The sequence below is a fragment of the Apis florea genome, unplaced genomic scaffold (assembly GCF_048593485.1).
Source record: "Apis florea isolate Af1SG1 unplaced genomic scaffold, ASM4859348v1 contig_3587_pilon, whole genome shotgun sequence".
Lineage (NCBI taxonomy): Eukaryota > Metazoa > Arthropoda > Insecta > Hymenoptera > Apidae > Apis > Apis florea.
In genome coordinates, this window is record NW_028256789.1 from 3,728,681 (window position 1) to 3,749,889 (window position 21,209).

Here is a 21,209-nt window from a genome sequence, read left to right on the forward strand (position 1 = left end):
GAGGGGGAACTTGCACGGAATGTATATATGTGGAAAATCAAAAAAGATTTATGGCAAGCGATAATAATATGAAACGGCAATAATAATTTCGTAAGCACGTGGAACGGCGACACGCTCGACTACGCGGTTGGCTGCAAAATATACTGAACGCGTTTCCTCTTTTCTATAGCTCGGAGAATATCGCGTAGCGGCACTCGAATCGCTTATGGCATTGTTCGTCAGTAGAGTGCGACGAGATCGAAGGCGATGCGGTGTCGTCAAAAGAAATGGTTCCGGCCAGTCCAAACTCATCGTGGTTATCGATTCCATACTAACCCCTCTTGTCTTTACTTCCTCTAGAATATTTCAAGTACTTTTGTTCGTAAGTACTTCACGAGGATATTCTCCATTGTCGCGTAGAGACCAGGTGTGAGAGAAAAATTCCATTGTAAAAAAAAAAAAAAAAAAAAGAAAGAAAGAAAAAGTGGAGCGTCATTCTCGTCCAGGTATCAACAGTGCATTTATTCGAGCAACGATGTAAGTTTCAACAAAACTAATTTCTTCGACTCGATCTCTATATTTTTCCTTTTTTTACTCGATGTAGATAAGAAGAAGAATTCGTAAGAATCGTTCGTTAAAGTAGGTAGAACAACATGTGAATGGAAAATAATATTTCAAAAAATATTTCGGTAATTGCGAAATCATCTTCGATCCTCAACTATAACGAACGCGCGATTATAGAATAATTCGAGCCAGTTGGAGCTGAACAACGATGTGTTATTTTATGCAAATTGCGTCGTAATGCAACTGGCTTTCGTTTCCGTGCTATCAATTTGGATCGACGAGAGAGCAGAAGAATGCTCTCGGAGCAAGAAAGCGCTCTTATCTTCGGTTCAAGATGAGCCGAATCGACCGCGTGGTATCGAATACGATACGAACGCAATAAAAGGCACTTGGCCACTGCTCGGCAGCTGCTGCATTCTCGGTTCACGCGTTCCATCTACAACCAGCTGATTGCGACTCCTCTTCTGCATTTTACATCGAATCTTTAAACTGTATAGATGCAAAATTTCCCCCTTTTATTCTGAACCGTTGTTGCACATGCCGTTCTCACTCATTCTACCGTTCATGAAATATTAATTCGTAATCCTTTGGTTGTCCGGTGATTCGATTTCCTTTAATTCCCTGAACGGTAATTCGAAAGTTCGTAGTATCGTGGAACAGTGGCAGAATGCAGTTCTCTCCGAGTGATATACAGGAAGTTCGTACAATTTCCGTGGGAACATTGTTTCTCCATTACTCTCTCGTGCAGATGATTAAAAAGTGGTTGAATCGCGTGACGTCGAGCAGCGGCGACCCATTTTCCGTGAGAAAATACTCTTTAACGCTTCGTTCTTTTCCCCCTCCATTTCTTCTCAACCTTTTATTTATTTAACATTTCGAGGATTATTTCGTTTTTTTCTTTAGCCAGAATTCATAATTACAACGGACGACTCGTACTGTAAGCTCACGGTGCAGAAATTGTGCTCCTCCTCGGAACCCTTGTCCCGTGTTGCGCTGTTCGTTTTGCGTGGTACATACCGGTTCTGGACGATCAATAAAAAGGAGATAGAGAACCACAGGATAGTTCGCACTCGGCCATTTCTTCGCGAAAAAAACACTTCGCCCGTGGACTTTGTCCCAGAAAACTTGTCGATCCCGTCCTCGAAAGTGCATAGCGCACGAGTCACTCGCATTCCACACGTCGTTCCTCTCTCTTGAAAAAAAAAAAAAAAAAAAAAAAGCTGGGGGGATCGTCATCACGCGATATTTGCTGAAACGTGTAATTTAATTGGATAGAAGCTGTGATTAACAGAAGTCACTCGGTTTAGACAATTATCGATGATACGTGTTCCCCTTTTACGGGATAACGATTCAATTAAAAGCGCATCATCCGTCGTAGCCGTGGCAACGCCGTGTTTCCCCTCATCGATTCCACTCGAAAAACGAGGGTTTACGCGCTCGATCGCGACATTTACTTTTCGTTTGTTCGATATCTCGCGAACAATTTGGAACAGGTTTATCGGATGCAGCGAATAGGAGGAAGGTTTTATTAGTAGGCGAGCAAGGGGTAGGTTTATACGCTCGATGATAGGATAACGGCGTTACGATTAAATGAATGAGATCGCGGGATAACCCCATTCACGTTTTATCTTTCCGTCGGGTTATTGGCCTGCCAATAACCAAGGGAGAAGAGAGCAGCAGCCCCCCTTACTCTAAGAGTTACTGTTCGATTTTGTATCGCTATCTGGATTCGAAACACGGCAAAATTTCTTTCCAAACTTAATCCAATGTTTCCAAAATACGAGTATATCACAAGTTTATTACAATTTTTCCTTGTTATAGCGACGCGTAACATACAACGATAAAAATCACGCGACTAGGCACGCTGTAAACGAATCCTGTCGAATAGACGGGAAAACGCAAATTTCTCGGAACGAAGTTTTATTGGTTTTATTCCGAAACGAGCGCTAGTCAATTTTATGCCCGCTCGCCCGGATTAATATCTGGAACGTAACAGGTTCTTTTATGGCGACCCCTTCGCTCCCGCCTCCTCGTATAATTTATCGCATTCGCGTGGGTGCGATACGGACACACAGGCAACCTGCATCCCGAGTCGCTTTCCCTTTTTCGGAAATCCGGTCCCCCGCTTTCTTCCCTCTCCAACCCCAGTGGAAGGAAAAGAGACGACAGAAGGAAAGCTCGCACGTCCGCCTCTTTCGAATATTCTTTCGTCCCTCGCGTTTTTTTCTTCTTTTTTTTTTCTTTTTTTTTTCCGAATAAAAATAACGTAACGTCGACGCAATCTGGAGCTCGCTCGCGGGAATTTTAATTGAAAAGGAAAAGGCCGAATTCGTTGGCGAGAATTTCGATCGAGGTACGAATGAAAACGGATGAGGAATCTTTTTTTTTTTTCTTCTTTTTTTTTTTTTTTTTTTTTTTATGAGGGAAAGGTGATAAATCGTGCTTTCGTATATAGTATGCGGGAAGGGACAGACGATACGCAATAACGAATGATAATTAATCGCTGCCTCGGAGAGCAATGATTACAGCTGCGCCGGTAATTTTACGATTAAAGATTATTCGACGCTGAATTAACTCGTGTAATCGTAACCCGATTTTGCAGTCTGTTCGAAGATAATTACTGCGAGAAATTAACGTTCCCTTCTGTCGTCCCTTCTTGTGTTTCACCGTAATCCAAATATTGTTCGATTGTTCTTTAGCGTATATATATATATATGTGTGTGTGTGTGTATGTATTAATTCTAAACATAATTCGATAACACATAATCGATGTTAGAGTATATTACTTCACGTAGTTTGTGAGGGAAATAACATTAATGAAATCGAACAAGTAAAAGTTTTTACAAATTGTTTTAAAATACGAAGGGTAGTTCTCGTTTTGTTCGTATTTTTATTCACGTGTTTTTAATTTAAACGAAAACGTAGACATGGCTCGCAAACATTTTCGATCCAGTTACAGAACCATCCTACTGTTCATTATAGCTGAACGACGATAATGCACGCAATGTTTAGTACTGTACATGGTCATACAGCAAGAATCGCGCACGAAATAACAAGTTTCTCTCGCTCATTAACATTCATGATCATTGACCAGAAATGTATCACACTTGCACGTAATTCCAAATTGGCACGAGTGACCGTATCCCTTTGTATGTATATTCAACTCGAACGAGCTCCGATGATTCATTGGCCGGTTTTCCAGCCAACTTTCATTCATTTTCCCATCTCGAGACTCGCAAAAACGCGCCCATGTTTGCTTCGAACGAAACTCGGTGCGAATTTTTCAACATCGTCGCAACAAGAGGATGCCGCGTCACGAACCACGAGCCTCGATTTATCCACTCCACGAAATTTGCAATTCGAAATTTTAAACGAGCCTCCTCCACTCGATCCTCCCTCGAATGGACGAAACCCAACTCGGAAAGGAAGGAAACTCGAACGAGCCATGGGTGCAAGAGTAATCGTGGATTCAAATTTATGCGAGTTCCTTTTTTTTTTTCTTCTTTTCTTATCTACGGTCAAATCCCCGTGTGCACGCTCAAAAGAAGACAGCCTCGTTGTCTCGATTCTGGGTCGCGAACGTGTGCCCACGCTCAATTTATGCAAGTATGGTATCAGAGGCTGGAAAGTAGCCCCAATTGACTCTAATTTTTCGAGTTTCTTCGTTAAAATTATTCCTCGCACAGCTGGAACTGTGGGGCGGAAGGAGACGGTTTCGAAAGAAAGTTTTTCGAATGTCGTCAGAATGGCGAACAGAATCGCCGATTAAAATCCACGAACGTAACAATTTCACCGCGATCGTTCGACACGAAAACGTGTGGAACGTGATCCGTCTGAAAAGTAATTAAGACTCTCGCGAATCATATTAATAACGGTTGCGCCGTAATAATCGCGTTGCCCGAGTCGTTATGCATTCTTCCGTGTGCACGCCTTTTATTTCCTGCCGCCGATCCACCATCGCGCTCCCGATAAAAATACCAACATTCCAAATAAAAATCTCTCTCCTCGCGAACCAACTAGCAATTTAAAATCCTCCAGACTCACCGAGAGATCTATCTCTGAGGAATGTCCATCGATTTCGAACGGATGATGGCCAATCTCTCTCTCTCTCTCTCTCTCTCTCCTTCGACGATACGGTCGTCCACGCGTCATTTATAAGTAATTTTCGATTCTCGTGACAAAGTGTTGTCGAAGGTATGGAGAACAAGCGACGGGATATCTGGTTGTCGAGGTGAAAGTCCGTTAATGAATTCGCTCGCCACTTGGTCGACTCGCCGCGGTATTTCCGCGTTTCGTCCTGCCCTGAAAAGTTACTCGTCCGTCGAGGAAGTGTATTTTTTTATTTTCAGCCCGAGAGTGGCTGAACAGAGGAGCGTTGTTTGTTGGTTGGTTCGAGCTTCCGTTCGCGATGGATCGAAGGGAATAATCCGTCACTGCTCCGCGTTGGCAAAGTTAATTGTTAATTCTTGCCGCGTGGCGAAACAATGCTTGCGATTTCCTCGCGCTGCTTCATTAGAATCGTTTAGGTGGAGGAACGTTACGATATATTATTGTCTTGGTGATATTGTCGAGGCGACGTCGCTTCCTTCAACGAATTACGCATTAGTTGTTGAAAGAGAATTGATTGCGGCATCGTAAGAAAAAGCGGATGTCGGAGTAATGATCTCGTTTGATAAAATGGTTTGGAAGGTTGGAAAGTAAAACTTTCTTTCAAACACGTTTGTGGACCTGCGTGGACGCGAAATGAGTCACGTTCCGAAACGGAATCGTCGATCGATCGTTCCATTCGATCGGTATTCAAACCGATCTTTAATCCCTTTATCCTTTCGAAATGTTCTTTAGATATGACGTTCGATTGAAAAATTCGAAAAAAAAGCTATTCGAGTTGCTTAATTTTCGAGATATTTGCTTCCCCCTTCTTTAAATAGAGAGATGGAAATTTTCGATCGGTCCGATCCCAATTCCAATTCTCAACGTTTTTCTCGAATATCTTTCGACCCCGTTTCTCGTCTATCTTAATTGCGGCGCGATCGATTTCGAAGGGACGAAAAACAAAAGCCGGCTTTCTTGGCTCGAGAGAAGAAGTCGAGTCCAGTTTGACGGGGGATCGATTAATCGTTCGTTTCCAATGTAAACGAAACCGCGCGAAAAGAAGAAAAAGAAAAGATGCCCGTTCTGAAAGCAGTTAGAGAAGCCGGCGTTCTCCTAATTTAGCTGACACAATTTTTCTCGGCGATCGTCGCGACGCTGCAACCGCCGTTTCCCTTTTGGTACTCGTCGTCGTCGTCGTGGTCGTCGTCGTCGCGTCCCAGAGAGAGAGAGAGAGAGAGGGATCGACGATCGCGCACGCGAGGACGGAGGGGAGAAGCACGGTTCAAATGTCACTGTGGTTTATTTTCGTTTATATATAGAAACGAGAGAGTTCACCCGGTGTCACTTACCCCTGACTACCGGCGACACTTGGAGACACGGTGATTTTCGTGAAAAAAGAAGGATTCGTTGCCTCGATTCGAGGTTGTTTCGATTCGAGATGATCCTCCGTTTGACACCTTTCGAAATATTTCGTTCGATCTCTTCCTCCTTCTTCCGTCGATTCGAAGGATTAATCACGCGATCGAGAGTTGGGATTAATTAATTATTCGGTATACGGAGTATTGCAGCAGGCAATTTAAGAGGCGAGGTTACTTTCGAACGTAGGCAGCCACCGTCCATCGTTGTTGCGGCTCGGTATAAACGGAAGATCGTCTTAATGTCGGTATTTAAACCGTGTCGCGGTGGCAGTGGCTCTCTATTTTAGGCTCGTCTCCCCTCGATTTACCGTTCATTTCGTAACTCAATATACTTTGCGAGTGCTCTCGACCACGGCGTTTGGATAGAGTTACCTAGCACCACCACGTTGTCGTCCTCTTCCGAGGGAACGGACTCCTCGCTCGAAACGAAGCGTTATTTCGAGCACTCTTTCGTTCGAGTGGATAGATGCCATCTTTGAAAGAAATAACTTTCCACGATCGATTTATTCGTTAATAATTGATCCCGAGGACTCGCTTCGTTCGAATTCTCGCTCGAGGATTTAAACGTTGCCCGCAAAGTGCATGCAAATATCTACGCGTCACTGTCTTCGCATTTAATGTCTCCTCGCTGACACCTGCGCGACTTGCAAAATCTTGAACAACCATTCGACTTTCCGTTCACTCGGCAAACAGAAATGGTAGGAGAAATTGTTCGAGACGAGGCTGGTTACCCCGAGAAAATTCCAGAGGGGAATCGATAGGTGGATCGCAAGTCACCTTTTCCTCGTCGAAAGATTTTCAGATAGAAAGTAGTCTCTCGGATTAAGAAGGACGATCGAGGAGAATAGAACTGGAGAGGACGCGGCTCGGCATACTCGATAAGTTGATCTTCCTCGACGGACGCAACGCGATCTGCACAATAATACAGGTTGTGTTCAGAGAAATAAAGGGGAATAAATCGAAATCGTAATACGATTCTCGCTGTTTCTCTGCATTCGGCCGTAATGTTTCGCTTACTTTGCCTGGCCAACAGCACCGCGCTTATTAAGCCAAGTTTCAACGTTCGAAAACATGCCACCGAGCGCCAACCTCGAGCCGATAAGTTATCACGTTCGCGGCAAGAATCATTACTTAACCGCAGCGCGAGATAAGCCCAGGTGTTTTTTATTCCTCGTGCGCGTTGCGTTTTCTCCTCGGTTGTTCGAATACGATATGCGCTATATTTGCTCGGTCTCGAGCCGCCATTCAATCGATATTTATGAATGGAGTCGATAAACCAACGATCCTTTCCAACATTTTATCCCTTCGCCCCTCCCAACTATAAACAGAGACTATTATCAACGTACGTAAACGGACGATTGACCCGTGCAAATGACGAAGTGGTCTTCCGTTCTGACAGAGACTCTACAACCCGGTTTTTTCGATGGAGTTAGAAACCGTTATTGGCGATGCACGCTCCAACTAAAAACCGTTTAAGTTTTCTATGTCGTCCCAGCTGTGCACCCCATCATATTGAATGGAACACCACCGTCGGCCTACCATATTGCATTTGAATTCATAGCTTCGCTTTCTGCATTCCCAGACGGCAGCTCTTGTTTCACGCTACTCATGCGTGCGTCCCGACGCATGTATTTATGTCGTTCGAGGACTTTTTCGGTGACCAGGATACATTCGTTTCGGATCAAACGAGTCCCCCCCGCTTCAGACGCGCGTGGAATTTTTTCCTCCCCGACACGCGTTTAATCGTTTCGTTGAAAAGATTAGACCCTGTGGCGAGGGACAACCAGTCTGAACCCAGTTTCCAACCAGAAGAATCTGTACGATGGTGGATCTTCGGACTCTCCTCGGGTTTACGGAAAACCGTACGTCTATTTCCGTGTGGCACCGAGCAAATCCAAGGTGTCCGTGATTTATGGATCTGGTAATTGAAACCGACAAGCAACAGTAGCAGCAGTGGTGTCACTGCTGCCGAGGGAAAGAGTCACGAAGGTTTCTCGTCCACGTCGAGGGTCGGGGCTAACGATTCTTCCGTCAACACGAACGTTTCCCGAACAGAAACCGAGGGATAAATATTTAAATTTCGATTAAGAATACGGCGCGAACACTTTTAAACTACGGCCGAGAAATCTGTCGGAATTATTCCACGGATTAATTTCGGAGACGTCGCGCAAAGTGCTCTCCAAAGTGCTTTATCGTCCCGCGATGTAAAAATATCCAAGTAGGAATGTTAATGATAAAGAGATAATTGAAAAAAAAAAGAAAGAAAGAAACAGGAAGGAAGAGGAGGAAAGAAAGAAAGAAGAAAGGCCCTAGCTGCTTATACAAACTGTCGGCATTATTGAAGAGCGAGTGTTTGAAAAGGTCTCTCGAAAGAGAGGGTTATTAACCCTTCGAAACCTCCTCCTCGCCCGATACTTTGCCGCTCTTACGAACGTGAAATCGAACGCACGAGCTTCTCTTCCGACGCGTGAACTTCTGTGGAAATGGTGAACGCGTGCCAGACACGTGTTCAAGCCGCTAACCTCGTATTTTTCTACCCCACTTCCGCCACTAATAACATCTATTCATCACACGCACCTCTTCATAAACTTTCCAATATTCGTATATACATCTCGTTCTCCCCCCTCCTCCCCGTTTCATTCTTGTTTTTGCGCCAATAAGGGCAAATAACCGCCTCTCCCTCTCCAACGTAAAAGAAGAAAGGGAGGGGGGGGAGGGGGAAACTGAACATCTGAATTCATCTGTGATGCATTTCTCACTATTCTTCCTTCGAATACTTGCGATCTTTTTCGATCACTTTCGTTTCACTCGTTGCTGCGGGTTCTGGGAAAGGAACCGAGATAATAAAAATCTGTGAAACGTGCACTTTCTTTCTTCTTTCGAATGTGCACGAACGTGTAATGTAAAAAAAAAAAAAAAAAAGAAAAAGAAAAAGAGAACGAAAAAAAAATGGATACGAAAAGAATTCGAAAATCTCGGTTGATGGAACGAGATGATGCTTATTCCGGAGGAGCAGGGGGATGGGAGGAGGGGGGGGGAGAGAGAGGAAGCGAGGGGAAGCGGCTCGTGTGCTTTCGTGTGTGGTTTTTTGAGTGCTCCCGAAATATCCTGGTGCCGGGAGCACGAGGGAAGATAAAGAGAGAGGAAAGAGAGGGAGAGAGTGCGTTAGAGAGCCGTAGAAGAGAGAGATGAGATGGGAATGCCAGTCTTCGGTAACTAGTCATCCTAGCAACGTGCCTTCGCCGAGTTCTTGCTGCCGGTGTGACAAAAGGTCGGCCAAAGAGGAGGAAAGATCGGTTGCGTGTTATATACAGTGAGATTCTCCTCTCGTGTCCCTTCGACGATATTTCAATCGTCGTACGGCCACGTTTCTTTCCGTTCGAAGAGAAAATGATATGGTGTGGAACTGGATAATGAGAGAGGACGGAAAAGCACCGATTCCAAGGACTTGGATCTAAAGGCTTGGAAAGTTTCGGTGTTCGTTCGCCGCGATTGAACGTCGTGGATAAATGGACGATTTCTCGGAGCAGGGAATTTAAAGGTAGTAGCTCGAATCGATTTTGGAATTAGAGAAACTGGCCGATCTGGCTTCGATATCGTCGTTGGCGTGTAATAAATATTCCGGCTGCGAGGGGTCGAGGAAGATTAGGGAGCCCGGCGCGAGTCGATGAAAACACGATTGAAAATGCCCCTGAAAATCGAAAGTGGCACCTACACGGTGAACCCCGTAGCAAAGAAGAACGTCTCCAAGTTCCTGCTTTGGAAACACTGGCGTAGGAGGTATGACGATGCTGCTTTTTTTCCGTGTCGTGACGTTGTTGTGATTGATCAAGCTTGGCATACGATCGATTTCACGCGATCGGTATCTCGCGTTGGATACTCTTCAGTAGTTGCGACTATAAGGTTTCCATTTCTTTTTTTTTTTTTTTTTTTTCTAGATAAATAATGCATCGTGTACGCGATACGAATCTGATCTTTCATCACCGTATTCATATTTAATTCACCGTGAAATATCGTTTCTATATAACCCGATTTAACAGGCGTGTTCTCGCAAATGCAACGAACCGTTTTATTTATCCAACAACAGTTTCACTGTTCCCATTGACGGCTCTCTTGATCCCTCGTCTCGCGATAATCTTCTTTTCGCCCGTGGCCGGTTTTCAAGACGTTCGTATTCGAGAGAGTTACTCGTTAAGGTTTAACGAGGTGTAATTACTCGATTAAGAAATGAATTTTGACGAAGCGGCAATAACAGAGGCAACGAAGAATCTTTTTTCCCTGGGTGTCGTTTCACGACCGACAGGAATTTACCAAATTGTCCCGTGTGTCGAACGTTCGTCTACGTTCTTCATCATCGATTCACGATCCGAAGCATGATCCGATCACCTTGCACTATCTTGGCATACCTTTGCTTCGCTGCACGTCACGTACTACGCCATCATAATCCGTAACACCTTTGCAAATAGATGAGCCTGCACTCGACGAACTGCACCGTGTGCAAGAGAAAAGATGAACTTTTTGCAACTCGAATGAATGTTTCGAAAGAATTGTGTCGCGAGAAATGGTATCCGTGTTCAAATTGTCATTTGGAAAGCGTGATTGGTTGTATAATACCTCATGTGTGTAACTAACAGTCTTATATATACATATATATATTTTTAACAAAATCGAAAATCATTTTTCTTGTGAATGTGTATGTTTTTTTCTTTTTTTTTTTTTGTACGTTTCACACGAATAATGTAAAATTATCCAATTAATCGACGTGACGTATATACTTACTAATACAATTTTGGGATCGAAACGAATCCTTCTCTGTCTATGTCTCCCTCTCGATCGATTACTCGTCGCACGCACAAACCATTCCTTTCAAATGCATGCGATTCTCGAGAGTGAATCGTGATCGATCGAGAGCTTCACCGGCTTGTGATTCGCGCAAAATTGCCGCGGGCCAACGATTAGCGTGCAATTAGTTGATCCGATCGAAATAATCAAACGGCCAATTAGAAATAGATCGTAAATAGCGATGCTAATCTTTGTCAAAGAAATTGATCTTTCGTTCCATAGATCCTTTAGAGATTTAGACTCTTCTCGCTTTCAGCCTTAAAGCTTTCGTCGATCTGATTCTTTCTTCATCGCTATTTGCACGCATGTTGAAGCGCGTTGTGGGGAGAAAAAAAAAAAGAAAAAGAAAAAATTGGAAGCTCGTGCTATGCGCACAGTTACGTGTCGATTTATTACTACGTCTTCGTTCTTCCGCCGAATCGTGTACGAATCGTAAAATTAAAGGATGAGTTTACACACGCTTTATTTGCTTTTTAATGTCGCAGTACCATTGTCGGGGGGGACCATTCTTCTTCCATGATACAACTGCGATGATAAAACTGTGTTTGCTTAACCAGTGGCACGATTATACGCGAAATTATCAAGATTCACGGAGCATGCAATTCAGTTAAGCAATCATCTAATTGTTCCGTACGATTTTCCGCTTTGTTTTCTACCGTGAACGCGTTGGAATGGCGAAAGAAACGAATTACCATGTTTTTCTTTTTTCAATTTTCGAAACGATCGAAAGCAAATTCTTGACTTTTTTTTTTCTCGTTTAATCGAGAACGAGAGCGAAAGAGATCGTTGTTTGATCTATTTAAAGGAGTTCGGTGAAAGTTATAACATTCAGATTTTTTTTTTTCTGGGTTACGAGATAGCACCAGTTTCCAATTAATGGCCACGATGCCCTCGAGCTTGGTTCCATCGCGAAAAAAAAGATTACTCCACCTGCCGATGCGGTTTTTTTATCGCTGAAGGAGAAGGAAAACAGGCAGAACGAGTTGAAGCTCGATTCTAATTCGTTCCGCTTTCACGTAATCCCGCCGAACGTTTATACGTTGATAATAATAATTCTCTCGAAGATATAAAAAAAAAATTGACAGTTGGACAATGGATCGTAATCATTCGTCGCATTGGAACGTGAAATCGGCACGTTTCTCTAACGTTGACTCGAAGGAACGAGGCTCGAGAGCATCGAGAAAATTGGCGACAAAATACCACAACGAGTCGTCGCTTCGAAGATGATGGATTTTATAATAAAATCTCTGTTTAAATAAAATCTGCCTCTCAATACCATCACCTTCGAAGAAGCGTGAACGGAGAAAACGTTTCGAGATGAAAGGAAAATATTCCTCCACCTCGACACGTTTTCGCGTCGTCCGAAGAACGAGGAAACGTCTTCGTGACTGAGGAGCAAAATAAGAATAAAATAAAATAAAATAAAAAAAAAAAAAAAAAGAAACATGAAAGAGATGGCGGGACAAAAAGGGGGAAAAAAACTCTCAACAGTGTGCACGAGGACCGCGGGGACGAGGATCGTCGACGAGGTAGCGGTCAAACACGTGGTGGCGGCGAGGTAGCGGGCCTGGAGGACGTCGGCGACTGCTGCGCCGCGACGCTGACGCCGTCGGTCCCAGGCGCCGCCGGCATCAGATCGAACCGCCGCACAAGGCCCCTCTCCCTTGCGGTGCAACCGCTTAATTATCGCCGCCTCGATCCGGATCCGAAAATCGCCATCAACATCGTCACCAGCCACCATCCCAACATGACTAGCCAGGAGAGCATCGGCAGCTGCAGCCTGGACGTCGATCAATCCGCGTCCGACCGATCAGGTTGGCTATCTTCGATGTCTAGCGTTCCTTTTTTTTTCCAAGGGGTGGGGAGGAATTGAACACGGTGCACGTCTAGTCTTTTTGTCACGTCTTTTCATGCGCACCCGTGGTGGACGATAAAGACGATCGAGAGAAAAAAGTTAATAAGGGGAACGAGCAGGCGTGTTATTAGCGTTTTATCGGCTGAAATTGAATCGGGTAAAATGGTAAATGGTGAATAAGCGGCCGCGTATTTCAAAGCGGAGACAACAGTTTTTTCCCCCAGCCGGCAGAATGGTAGAAACGAATCGAACCGGGGCGAGAGTTGCCGAGCGGGAATCGCGTAGTTGGGTATTATATCCCGGTGGGGTCATCCCCAGGGATGACCTTGCACTTGACGCACTCGAAGGCCACGCAGAACACGGGACCGACCCTCGTCCGGATCCGAATGCAACGAATTTTAGACGAGACGATCTTGGAACGTTCAAGGTTACCCAAGTTCCCTCCACCTTGTTGCGGATCGTTTCTTTTTGCTCGGCCCCGCGGGTGCCGATCGAATTTAGATCGTAGACGAGCGCAGCAGCAAGTGCAGGGCGGCCAGCTTCTTTTCTATCGCCGGTGCCAAGAAGAGCAGAGGAGATAGAGAGAGAGAGAGAGAGAGGCGTCTCTCTCCTCTTTTGCATCGTGACTCGGCCAGCCTCTCGCCATTCCAGGGTTATTCCTGTGTCGCGTTTCGTACGGCGTGCAACATTTCAACATTTCCGTTTCGCCCTCTCTCTTTTCTCGTAATCCGCTTCTATTCGTAATCCGCCGTACGCTTTTTCTCATCTCATGTGGCTGGTTTCTTTTCTCTCACTCTTGATGGGATTCGTGCTCGAGTGTCGCATCATTTGGATCGTGCCAATTCCCAACTCGAACTCGAGGAGGATTCGAAAAACCTGGCGGTGGTTCGGTGTATCGCACCACGCCGCGACCCTCTTCGGCATTGCGTGCTTGATAAGAGATATTACGGGGATCGGTCGATACATCGAAAATTAGAATTGGGCAGGGAGTGCGTTGTGGAAATGAAAGAGGATAGAGCGTGATAGGTCTCGTCGCGATTCGTGAAGCGCGGCTCTTGTGAATCAAACGGAGACTTCTCTCTTTACAGAGAATACCATAGATACTATATCGAAGAAGACGTTGCACAGTCTGAATTTATCTTGCAACGGTGACTCAGTTTCCTCGTCGGATAATCTGGCAAACGGTAGCAGTGAGACGCTGCAAAAGTCGCATTTAACGCCAGACGAGAAATTAAACGTCAGCAATGGTCATCGAAGCAGCCCGGAACCAGAACAGCTGACAGTGAAGAAACCGAGTTACTTGGGCCTGGCGTGTAGCATCAGCGGTTATTCCGGGATCAATAGATACGATAGCAAACTCAGGGAAGGATTTCGATCGAGGGACAGTAGCCCTGGGACCAGGTTGATCACTCGAGACACTAGCCCAGCAAGCTTCAGGTAAAAAACATCTCTCCAACCAACTTCTTGATTTCTCTTTTTCTTCTTCTTCTTCTTCTTCTTCTTTCTTTCTTTCTAACCTTTTACCACGAATCTCCTCCTTCGAAATTGTTTTTCTTTTTTCCAGATCGAACGAATATCTCAACGTACCATCGCATCCTTATCCACCCAAGAGCCAATCAATTTCGCCTCTAGCTATGGACAGACAAAACGGTTTCTCGAACGGTTTGAAGGAAGAGTGCAAAGTGGAGGCTTACAGGGAATCCAGAAACTCGATAGGTATATATCAGGGTTACTCGGAAGTCGACAAAGGCGTGTTGACGACATTCCCCGAAATTAGTCCGGTCATATCCTCTACCCCTACGAAACGTAGTCCCGGAGTTTCGCAGATGATGTCTTGCAGCCAACAGAATAAACATTTCTCGGTAACAACTTCCCCGAAGCGAGATGCCGCCAGTCGTAAGTGTCTCGTAAGATAAAATTGTTGAATTGGGTTTATTCGTCGCGTTAAAATAAATTTTCTAAATTATTTCCGAAATTTCAGTCGCGAACGCTTCGCTCAACGAGACGAACGTATTGAACGGGTCGTCGACGGAGGAAGTGGGTAGTCAGGTGATAAGCAACACCCCGAGCAGCGAGAAATCCTTCATCCAACAGCGAGTGGAACGGTTGTACGGGCCTGGTGCACTCGCCCAGGGTTTCTTCTTCAAACGCAGCACCACCAGACTGAACACTAGCGACAACGTTTCCAACAAGTCTAGTAACAACAACGATGTGTCGGTGGAGAACGCAAATACGGAGGAATCGTTGAAGAACTTGCCCGTGTTGAGACACCTGAGACCAGAGTTTCGAGCACAACTTCCTGTGGTCAGCCCTAGAAGACCTACGGATGGCTCGGAACAAATTCTCAAACCTCTGCAAAGGTAATTCTATCGGCCGGAGTCGGATCGAAACTGTCGATGTTAATACGCGTTACGATGTTGAACGATTACGATTACTTTCTTTTTTTTTCTTTCCTTTTTTTTTTTTTTTTTTTTTTTTTTTATCGTGTCAGGGTGTCGCCAGTATCTCGAAAGGTGGAGCAGAAACCAAAAATACCAGCTGCTACGAATTTAGATGGGAATTTGACCGATAGCAACACGCAGGAATTAAGTTCTAGCGTGACTAGCATCCCGGATCAACAGCCAGCTGCGCCAAAAGTAGTCTTACCTGTCTTAGAATCGAGCGCCAGCTCGACAAATGTGGCGAAACAGGTTCAGGAGGCGGAGAAAACGGTCGAAGAGAAAAATGGACATTACTTTATGAAGGTATACCTAATTGGAACGAAGTTGGACGAAAGAAACGTTTTACCGACGACGTGTTCTTCCCCCGATTGTCACAGTTGCTGAAACAGGAGACGGACAGATTGCTCTCGTTAGCTGCGTTAGCGGAAGCGGAATTGTCCAGTAGCGGCGATACCGTTCCACTTCCGGAAGAGGCGGCAGGAAAATTGCGCTCAGCTGCTGGCAAAGCTAGACTGCTCGCTTCCCAAAAGATGCAACAATTCGAGGGACTATGCCAGAAAAATATCGTAATCCATCTTTTCTTTGTATTTTGATAAGAGCAATTGTTTATTGTAACTCGAACGATTAACAAGATTAAACACGTTCGTTTGATCAGAATCAGGTACCCGGCGAGGAATTCCCAACGACGAACGAAGATCTGGCCGGTTTCTGGGACATGGTGATGTTACAGGTGGTCCAAGTAAACGAACTATTCGATCAGATAGAAAAATTGCGCAGTTCTCATTGGCAAGAGGTACGTTCAGTTTCTGTTCATCCTCAGACAATCCCCGATTCTTTGAAGCCTGTTGAGAACAATTTTTATTCCCACGAGAATTCCGTAAATAACGTAAAGCCAGCTGAACTACCCACCCGTAAATACTGCTCCCAATCTGTTACCGCCAAACGTGTACGATTCGATGATAAAATATTTGTCAGGGAGGAAAAATCGATTGCGAATTACGTTAAAAAAGATTCCTCTGTATCTCAAATACAATTTCCTCTCGAGACACGTTTGTGCAACGATGTGTTCCAAGGTTTGAAATTTCCCCAAAATTTAGAGAAACGTGGGAACTATTACGAGGATTATGAAGATCTAGATTACGATCCGTTCCTTTGTGAAAGTTTAATCGAGACGCGATCGATGGAAAATGATAACAACATTCCTCTTAATCCGTGCACCTCGTACGTAATCAATTATGTGAAATCGTTGCAGCCTGACTTGAAATCGTTCTATTTTGAAAATGTCACATCCCCTTACAATTTATATCCCGGTGACGATTTTCTCGACAAAGATTTTTCTCAAAGGAAATTCGAAGTGATCTACAAGAAACAGAGTGGCGAGCTTAAACAGAAGAAAGATAATTATTCTTGCGACAAGGCACAGAGTTCTAATTCGTTCGCGAAAAATAGGCAGAATAACGTGCAAGAGAAGAAAAGTAATACGTACGGTACAGGTGGAAAGAACGTTTCTCAATTTCATAAAAAAAGCGTAGCTGAGGACAAGAAGTTGGAGAACATTCGACCTAAAGCTAAATCCTGTAGCCCCGTAGGAAGGATACTTAACAACGAGACTAATCGAAGAGCAAGATCGCATACTCCAGAGATCAAGCCTCAAAAAAGCAATTTAATTAAGTCACGTAGTGGCGACGTGCAAAAGCCTTGCAATTTAAAATCTGTCGTTACTCGGAAACGGGAAGAGAAAGTTTCGATTCCATCGAAAAGTGGCAAGTTTCCTTATAAAAGTTTCTCTCCGCGTAAAGAAAATATTAAAAATGTCGAGCACAGTGTGATACCGTTTCCAAACGATATTAAAGAATTGTCGAGAACGAGAAGGAACAATTCATCGGGTGATTGCAAAACCGAAAAGATTTTGACCAATGACAAAGTTAAAGATAAGACGAGTAAATTGTGCGCAGTAAACATATTGCATGGGAAGTTGGAGAAAAATTTTCTTGCGATAAATAAGAAAAACGTGAAAAAAATTAATCATAGCAAGAAGAAATGTAATTTTTCTATCGTGCGCGATATGTGGTCGAATCTCGATATTGTGGAGAACAAGTGCAAGTCGCAAAGTAAGCTCAACGCGAGTATGGAAAATTGTATTTTTTTTGGAATTTGGAAGGTGAAGAAAGAGCTGGAAGATTCTAAGAAAGAAAAAATAAAAGAGAGAGTAAAAGGATTGTCCAAAAAGGTGGTGGTCGAGCGAGAGTCTAGAAAAGAGCAAATAAAAGAATTGTCTAAAAAAATCGAACAAGAGTCTAGGAAAGAGCAAATGAAACAATTGCATAAAATGATGAAACAAGAGGCAGAAATTTCGTCTGAAACGTCGGATAACATTGCGTGGAGATTAAGCGATTCGAAGCCTTTCATCCCGTTATCCCAAGAAACTCTTCGCCAATTGAGGCAAGTGTACAATATCGAGCATCACTTGAATTTATCTGCAAATTTAAACAAATCGGAAAAACTGGAAAGAATGAAGGTTTACGATAAGAAGAGAAAAGAAAATGGCAAGTTTCAAGAAGACGAATTCGTTAAAAAATGTACTTCGACCGCGAGTAATTCTTTGTACGATACGTCAGACGATAATATTCCAGATCCAGCGAGCTCCGTAAATTTACAGAACGATGTGAAAACGAAAATCCAAATTTTAAATCCTATATCCGAGGTTGTAAATTCTATACCTAAAAATCGTGATTTTTCGATTCAATGCCTAATTTCTAATTTGACGGCCAATGCGATAGAAACCAAAAATGAATCGACTTTTTTCGCGAATAATATCACGGATTTGAATAATATCACGAAATTGTCTAAAAAAGATGAGAATAATACAAATAACGTCACGGACAATATTCCAAAATTGTCCAAGAAGGATGATGAGTTACACGATGTAAATAACAGGACGAATGATATCACAAAATTGTTTAATAAGAACGACGAGATACAGGATATGAATAACGACACAAATGATATCCCGAGATTGTCTAAGAAAAACGACGAGATACAAAATTTTTTGTCTACTTTAATGTCTTCGTTAAGTGCTGATATTGTGTCTAAAGTCGCGAATCGTAATACCTCTAAGTTAAAAAATAATTTAAACGTTAAAAAATTAAGTTACGGTTTACTTACTAAAAATATAAAATCGTCCAATGTCAATGCTAATGTCGTCATGGATATTTCGCAGCATGTTCATTCGGATTTCCTTATTCGTCCCTTGTTCAATCAAAAGAATGGGAAAAATATTAAATCCATCGATCTAAATAGTTGTCTACCGTTGAAAAAAGGATTTCACGTGAATCCTTATTTCGAAGAATTGAAATATATGCAATTGTTCCCGGACAATATCGAAATTCATTCGAGTTCGCCGAATGCTAAGAATTTCCTCAGAATGAGGCACATATATACGTTTCTCAAGTCGAATCGAACTCTTTGTAGATTATCGTTGTATTTATATGTATACGGTATTCTGAGTCTTGTTCTTATATTTTTAAAAATCGGCTGTTACATCTTGAATCCCGGCGTTCTATATAATTTTTTCTAAATTAAATCATTATATATAACAACGATCAAATGTATCCCCTTGCGTTTCTAGAATAAATGTCTTCTTCTGCCTCCGGTATTTCTTTAAATTTTTGCAAAAGTATAAAAGTAACGAGGGGTCAAAGAATTTGCTGCCAGTTTTAGAAAAATTATCAAGAAGTTCAAGATGGATCATACTTCTATATAAGTATGTTTTCCTCGTCATCCACATTTTCCTTTTAACTTTTCAACCTGACTCTCGACTCTCCTCTTTTCCTTTAAATTTCTTTAAATTTCTCCAATTAAATTTCTCTATTGATCGTATTGTACATATCGTATCTTTTCGCGTACTCTTTAATTTTATCTCTTTAATTTTTTTTTTTTTTTTTTGTTTTCCAGACCGTACCAGAAAAAAAGACGATTACTTCGATTCCGCAGAATGGTACCACGGCGAAACGTCGCGTCCCACCAATTCACAAATCAAAATCGACGGCCAACAGCGAGGCGAATAAAAAAGCAAGGGAAGCGAGGGAACAGGCTCGAAGACAATTGATCGAGGAGAAAAGACGAGCGATGCGCTCGAATGCGCAAAATTCTGAGAATACCGTAAAGATCTTCGCCCCCGATACGTAACGAAAAAAAAAAAAAAAAAAAAAAAAATTGGCGGCGGATCTGTTGAATAATTTTTAGCAGCGTTTTTTTTGGTGACGCTTACGCCTCGAGCCAAATCAAATTGCGGTATTTTTTATGCATTTTCTTGAACAACTCCGAGAATCTTATCGAGCCGTCTGGCGAACAATTGGTGGTCGGTCGAAGCTTTCTCATTGGCGATTTAAATACAATGCTCGTTGGTTTGCGTTTCAGCCCGACAAGCCTATGTTATTAATAGTTCGATGACAATTAAACGCCCAGACTGCTCGATATGGAGTTGATTATAAACAATTACCGATATGCTTCGATTACAATCAAACTCGCTTTATATCGTTAATAGGGTTGAGCGTTGTGGGGCACCACACGAGCAATAAAAGGCCGACTCGTGGTATATAATTGATAGATGATTAGGACGATCGAATTTTTTTTTAGAGATTGATTTTATATAAAATACGAAAAGAACTGGATCAGATTAAGAAATGAAGTTTTTTTAATGAAGTTTTACGATATTTTATTAATGATGTTTTTCGTCTCACGCTCTGTCTCACAACACACGTTCGTTTCACTTCGATTTTACACGCTGTGATGTTTCGTGCTAATCTTGTTACGTTTTATATCAATTTACGCTCTCGTCCGATTTATATAATACGATATTTAACGTTCAATCTTAACGAACGGAATAGCACAGTAATTTTGTGAGCATTCTCGGCTCTTTGTTTCGTGGTTTTTTTTTCTTTTTTTTTTTTTTTTTTTTTTTTTTGTAAAATAATTACGTCACGAAGAGATCGAAGATGGAGAAGAAGAAGTTATTCGATGAGAAAATAAAACAATCCGGAGTAAATGAATGATAAAAGATATTTTGATTTTTCGTATTAGAAAGAAACAATAAAGAGACTGCTCCTTGTCTATAGGAATTTTTTTATATATAAAAGAGTAAAAAAAAGCTAAAAAAAAAAAAAAAAATTACTCGAGCCGGATTGGATCGGATCATGTTTCCGTATTGCGTTTCTTCAGCGATCGCGATTCAACTTATATTTATATATAAATTGCATGTGGAAAGAAACGATAAATGAACCTAAACTTAAAGATCAAGAAGAGGATGACGATTTAGAAGAAGTTTATTAATTTATCCTGAACTTACTTCCTGTTAGTCACAAATTAGAAACTTAATAATAAACTTGGTTCAAGAATTTAAAATTTAAAGTAATACTTGAAACATATTGGTTGGCCTTGAACCAGATATATAATTCTTATCGCGTAGTTAATGTACATAATATTAACGATCGTTTACAAGCAAACTGCATTTGCCTAATGAGTTCTGTCGTTTGCGAAACGTCGATGAACGATCGAGATCGAGAAAGGATATCGTGAAGCTGCAAATTGAAATCGGAAAGATTCCTATTATTTTTATTATACGTATATGTCTACTTTCTTCTTTTTTCTCTCTCTCTCTTTTTTTAACGTCTCTAATTAATATTACTATTTTTTGAACTAAAATCGTTTAATTTTGATCGCATTTTGATTAACACCTCTTGCGAGGAAATCCCCCCTTCCAAAAAAAAAAAAAAAAAAGAAGAAAAAAGGGAATATCATAATCGTTGAATTAATTTTGCATAAAAAATACATAATAGACGGAAGGTAAAGCGTGTTAAAAGTGTGTCCTAGCGTCAAAAATCGCACGGATCCACGTTTGTCTTAAACTGACATTCCCGTAGAGACGGTCTTGAGATAGTTTAATTCCCACGTTAATTTTAAGATGATGTATCTGATAGATGAAGGTGGCGTTAGCTGGTGTAAGTAGAGCTCGTCCAA

At 42.5% G+C, this 21,209-nt stretch overlaps 1 protein-coding gene across 2 annotated transcripts in view; it reads left to right on the forward strand.

The window, feature by feature from the left end:
- LOC100865650 (uncharacterized) overlaps positions 1-20,360 on the forward strand; it is a 28,451-nt gene extending 8,091 nt beyond the window's left edge. The window contains exons 6-14 of one of the 2 annotated variants that reach the window (XR_015294150.1): positions 12,387-12,709; positions 13,839-14,187; positions 14,315-14,646; positions 14,732-15,110; positions 15,242-15,494; positions 15,569-15,757; positions 15,847-15,984; positions 18,820-18,954; positions 19,146-19,895. Coding sequence is in view for 1 of the 2 variants with exons in the window: in XM_086914255.1 (XP_086770381.1) it covers positions 12,387-12,709; positions 13,839-14,187; positions 14,315-14,646; positions 14,732-15,110; positions 15,242-15,494; positions 15,569-15,757; positions 15,847-15,984; positions 19,146-19,379 (2,197 nt within the window). In the remaining variant the exon portion in view is untranslated. Of the gene's footprint in view, positions 1-12,386; positions 12,710-13,838; positions 14,188-14,314; positions 14,647-14,731; positions 15,111-15,241; positions 15,495-15,568; positions 15,758-15,846; positions 15,985-18,819; positions 18,955-19,145 lie in introns of both variants that reach the window. The other variant, XM_086914255.1, reaches the window with a different exon arrangement.
- The last annotated feature ends 849 nt before the right edge of the window (positions 20,361-21,209 follow it).